Source organism: Hylaeus anthracinus, unplaced genomic scaffold (genome assembly GCF_026225885.1).
Source record: "Hylaeus anthracinus isolate JK02 unplaced genomic scaffold, UHH_iyHylAnth1.0_haploid 11982, whole genome shotgun sequence".
Lineage (NCBI taxonomy): Eukaryota > Metazoa > Arthropoda > Insecta > Hymenoptera > Colletidae > Hylaeus > Hylaeus anthracinus.
The window spans coordinates 15,447,298-15,451,385 of NW_026534330.1; the positions used below are offsets into that span (position 1 = coordinate 15,447,298).

A 4,088-nucleotide genomic window follows, 5' to 3' on the forward strand; every position below is an offset into this window, starting at 1 on the left:
GAAGACATGGATGGTCTAACTATTCCGTCTCTCTGGAGTTCATTTATTTGTCTGTTTATTTCTTCTTTATGGACTGGAGGAAATCTATATTGATTTGAATTTATCGGAATATCGTTTGTGGTTTCGATTTTGTGGGTCACTCTTTAGCGTGTGACAAAGGTTCGCCTTTGAAGTGAAAACATTCTGAATACCCTCTAACAAGTTCCATTACGTGTTCCTTTTCTTCAGAATTAAGATGATCCAATCGTAATTGGCTGATTATTTCGTTTCTTCGTTCATCGTGTGCTGTGCACATATTAATATTCTTAAACCCAATATCTTCGGGTGTGTCAAAAGGTAATGACTCTGTTACTGGAATTTCTATCTCTTCATCATTCGTTGTTATATTGTAGCACATGGCCATCGCTCGGCCCATATTATTAGTAACGGCGCATTGGCCCAAAAATATTCCTTTCTGGAACGTTATTAACTTTATATACCCTGTTTTTTCAGTTAAATGTATTGCAAACAATTTTATCGGCGTTACCGATCTGGCTCTTAGGTTGATTTTGCTTGTAACATAGAATGGTATTATCCATCGATTCCATTTAACGATTTGTTTCGCATAGTCGACTTTGGCTGAATGATTTTGAAGGAAATCGGCCCCTAGGATCCCGTCATGAGAGATATTGAAATCGTTCTTTACGACGTAGAATGGGACTTTATACCCGAGGGTGCATAAGAAAACTCGTCCTAACGTTGGGGCTAACCCTTGCCCAATTCCCCTAAGGGTTGGACATACGCTGGTGTCAAGCTTGTGAGAGACGGGGAGTAACGATTCCTTAATTAGATTTATTTCGAGTCGATCATAAACGTAGAAGATTTATCGGAGCCATTAAAAGAAAGTTTAATTATGGGTACTGAATTACCGTTGATGGGATGCAGATTTATATTTCGAATAATTGTCCGAGTAGACTGTCCTCGACTTACGTTATTCCTTTCGCTGATTCCTCTTTGTTTGAGGCTGTTTCCTTTTGTCGGAGAGTTCCTTTCGATGTTCCTGTTGTCGTTGGGTATAATCCGCGGTTTCTGTTAGACGATGGGCCCTGCGCGGGCCTGTGGCGGGCCGTTGACTTTTCCTGAATTTATATATCCGAAGCCCCTCTTATTGTTTTTAGGTGTGCATTCGATGGGTGATGTTCGTCCTTGGTTATGTTTTCCTAATCCTTCGCCTGGTACGTATCCCATTTTGGCCATAATTCTGTGCGCGACTGATTGTATAGGTTTAGATGTAGTTAAATTCTGCCCGACGGGGACGTTGATGGAGGATGTTTGATTCTTCGCCTTTAAACTTAGGAGGATGGTTCTGGATTTTGCGTCATTATTGGGTGCTCTTCTGCTGGTTGGTTCCCGCGATCGGCGCTCTGATTGAATCGGGGAATCGGTGCACGTCTGTTGTATGGTATTGACCCTTGCTTCCTCTGCTTTGGACTGATTTTGTTCGTATTGTCTGCGTGCTTGTAATTTTCGACATTCTTTGATAGTATGACCCGATGTTTTGCAATAGCGGCATTGTTTGTCGGGCGGCCTCGCGCTCTGGTTAGAATAACTATTTGATCTTGTGTTGGTGTTCGTGCTACCGAATCTTTCGCCGTAGTTAAGCCTGTTGTCCCGATTGTTTCCAAAATTATTATTATTGTTGTAGTTGAGGTTGTTGTAATTCGGTCGAGGTCTCTCCGGGTTACCGTTATAGTTATTACAATTATAATTATTGTTATTATTATTATTGGGTCGAGGTCTGTCCTGATTGTTATAATCGAACCGAGGTTTGTCCTGTCGTTCATATTGTTTGGGTCTGTAATCTTGCCTTCTATCGTAGTTCAAATTATAATTTTGCCTGAAGCGAGATTGCTCGTCCACGATGTCTGTGTGAATGCGAATCGCCTTTTGAATAGCGTCATCTAAATTTTTGTAACCTTCGAAACGAAAGCTTCTAATGTTTCCTTTTGTACTTCGTATTCAGTTCGCTCGTCTAGTAAACCGTATCTCTGTTGATCTAAGTCTAATATTAGATCCCTGAATTCCTAAATTTTAATCGCGTAGTCTAATACTGGTTGATGTGGTGCTTGAAAGGTTCGGCTTAGCTCACCTGTGTCGAAATTTGCGCTTTTCATCGGGGAGAATAATCGTCGTATTTTGTTGCATAACTCATTTACCGTTTTAAATTATGATCGACCAATAACTCTCTAAGCTGGTCCGTGGAGTTTGTTAAGGATGGTTCGCGTTAAGAGTGGTTCGTCGCCTGGAAGTAAATAATCGTGTGCTCTGAGACATGATTCGCAAAAAGAGATAACCATGGACCTCGTGCCATCAAAATTTTGAATTCCGTCTGTCGCTTCTTTGACTCTTTTGTGAATGCCTGGTGAGTTAGAATCTAATGGTGTGGGATCTGTCGAGAGTCTTTGATCGTTTACAGGATCTTCGTAGGTGAGACCTTCGCGGCTAGGTGTACGTTCTGGAATCGCGGATTGATTCTTTAAATCCTTCATATCGTTGCTTAATTTTTGAACTACTAATGTTAATTGTTTTAAAATGTCCGTGTGTTCTAGTATCGTAGCGTCTTTTCCTTGGTCTATGCAGGCTTGTTGATCGTTTATTTGCTTTTCCAGAGTGTGTCTATCTATTTCTATCTGTCGTTCTAGTTTGCGTACTCTTTCTTCGCGTTGTTTGACGTGTTCGGCCATTGTTTCTAATTCGTAGATCGTATACGGTGCTGCATTGGTTGTAGCGTAGCGTGTCTGTACGCCGTCATTGGAACTCATATTGAATTATTTTTTCAAAAACACGTTACGTCCTTATAACAAGGTTTTAGTAAAATTGTTTAGGCTCTGATGTCGAGAATTTGTTTGTTAGTTTCTTTGAATTTTTACGAGATCGTGTAAATAGTAAGAATTTTGGAGAAAATCAAATAATAATTGCAAGAAACGATGAAATCTCACCTTTTAATCCATTAAACAGCGAATTTTGGCAAATTAGGGTTAAGATTTTAAGTGCAAGCCCACATTTTAGCGTATTAAATTCTCAAAATTTTAATCGATCCCAACTTTTGGCGTATTAATTTCACATAATTTTTAATCAATCCCACCGCTGTCACCAAATTTTTTCTTGTCACGTCTTGTTATAGATCAAAATGCTAAAGCTGTGCGACAGAAAGACCCGCATCAAGACGCGTAAAAGTGTAACGTGCAGCCATCCCCTGCCCGTTTATTTTTTTTTCTTTCCGAGACGTTATGCCCCAGCGCTGACGATCTTGAGACTACGTTATGCCCTAGCGCTGACGCTAATTACATAGTTGGGATTATGATCCAAGTATACCGTATAGAGAGCCTAGGACGCCCACTATGCCGAGGAGAAGGGAGGATTACCCCTTAGTGGAGCTATTGGGGGAAGGTGTACCTCTAGGGGACACCAGTAAACGAGTTTGAGCTCTGAGGAACGACAGAGCTTTCGAGGATTGCACTTTGCGGTGGAGAGATGTCGCAAGTGTGGAAGAGCCTAAATATTTTGAGTTCAATGCACTTTGCACTCAGACGAGCATTTTCGGTGCACTTGTACTGAAATGAACTTTTGATCTCGGTGCGCATGCATCGGACGGTAAATTTCCCGTTCATTGACCCCTATCTGGGTATAAATATGACTGCCGTGGAAAGGAGTAATTCATTCCTAGTTCGACTTTATACACGGCAACATCGTACAACACAGTCGCTTTACGACATTATACACGGCAACATCGTACAACACAGTCGCTTTGCGACATTATACACGGCAACATCGTACAACATAGTCGCTTTTCGACATTATACTCGGCAACATCGTACAATTCATTCCTAGTTCGACATTATACTCGGCAACATCGTGCTAGTCATTCGCGTTTCGACTCTCTCGGCAATATCGTGCCGCGCGTTTGTACATTTCTGTAAAACGATCTTTACATTTTTAAAGACGAATTAATAAACTCAAGTGATTATACCAGTGAAACAGTGTTCATCATTCAAAATAACCCAACCTCGTGTGCACTAACGTATGTTTCGCTCCTTCCTCATCCATCG

At 41.1% G+C, this 4,088-nt stretch overlaps 1 protein-coding gene across 1 annotated transcript; it reads right to left on the bottom strand.

The window, feature by feature from the left end:
- Positions 1 to 1,071: 1,071 nt before the first annotated feature.
- On the bottom strand, positions 1,072 to 2,801 carry LOC128886299 (myb-like protein D). The gene is made up of 2 exons (XM_054141007.1): positions 2,348 to 2,801; positions 1,072 to 1,904 (listed from the first exon to the last, which is right to left on the bottom strand). Exons 1-2 carry the CDS (start codon positions 2,799 to 2,801, stop codon positions 1,072 to 1,074), a joined length of 1,287 nt encoding a protein of 428 aa, XP_053996982.1.
- Positions 2,802 to 4,088: the final 1,287 nt, after the last annotated feature.

Bases quoted from the DNA above. Each gene is read 5' to 3' on its own strand.
- LOC128886299 (XM_054141007.1), bottom strand. From the start codon at position 2,801: ATGAGTTCCAATGACGGCGTACAGACACGCTACGCTACAACCAATGCA. The intron at 1,905-2,347 runs GCACGAGGTCCA...GCATTCACACAG, and splicing joins CGGAATTCAAAATTTTGATG to ACATCGTGGACGAGCAATCT.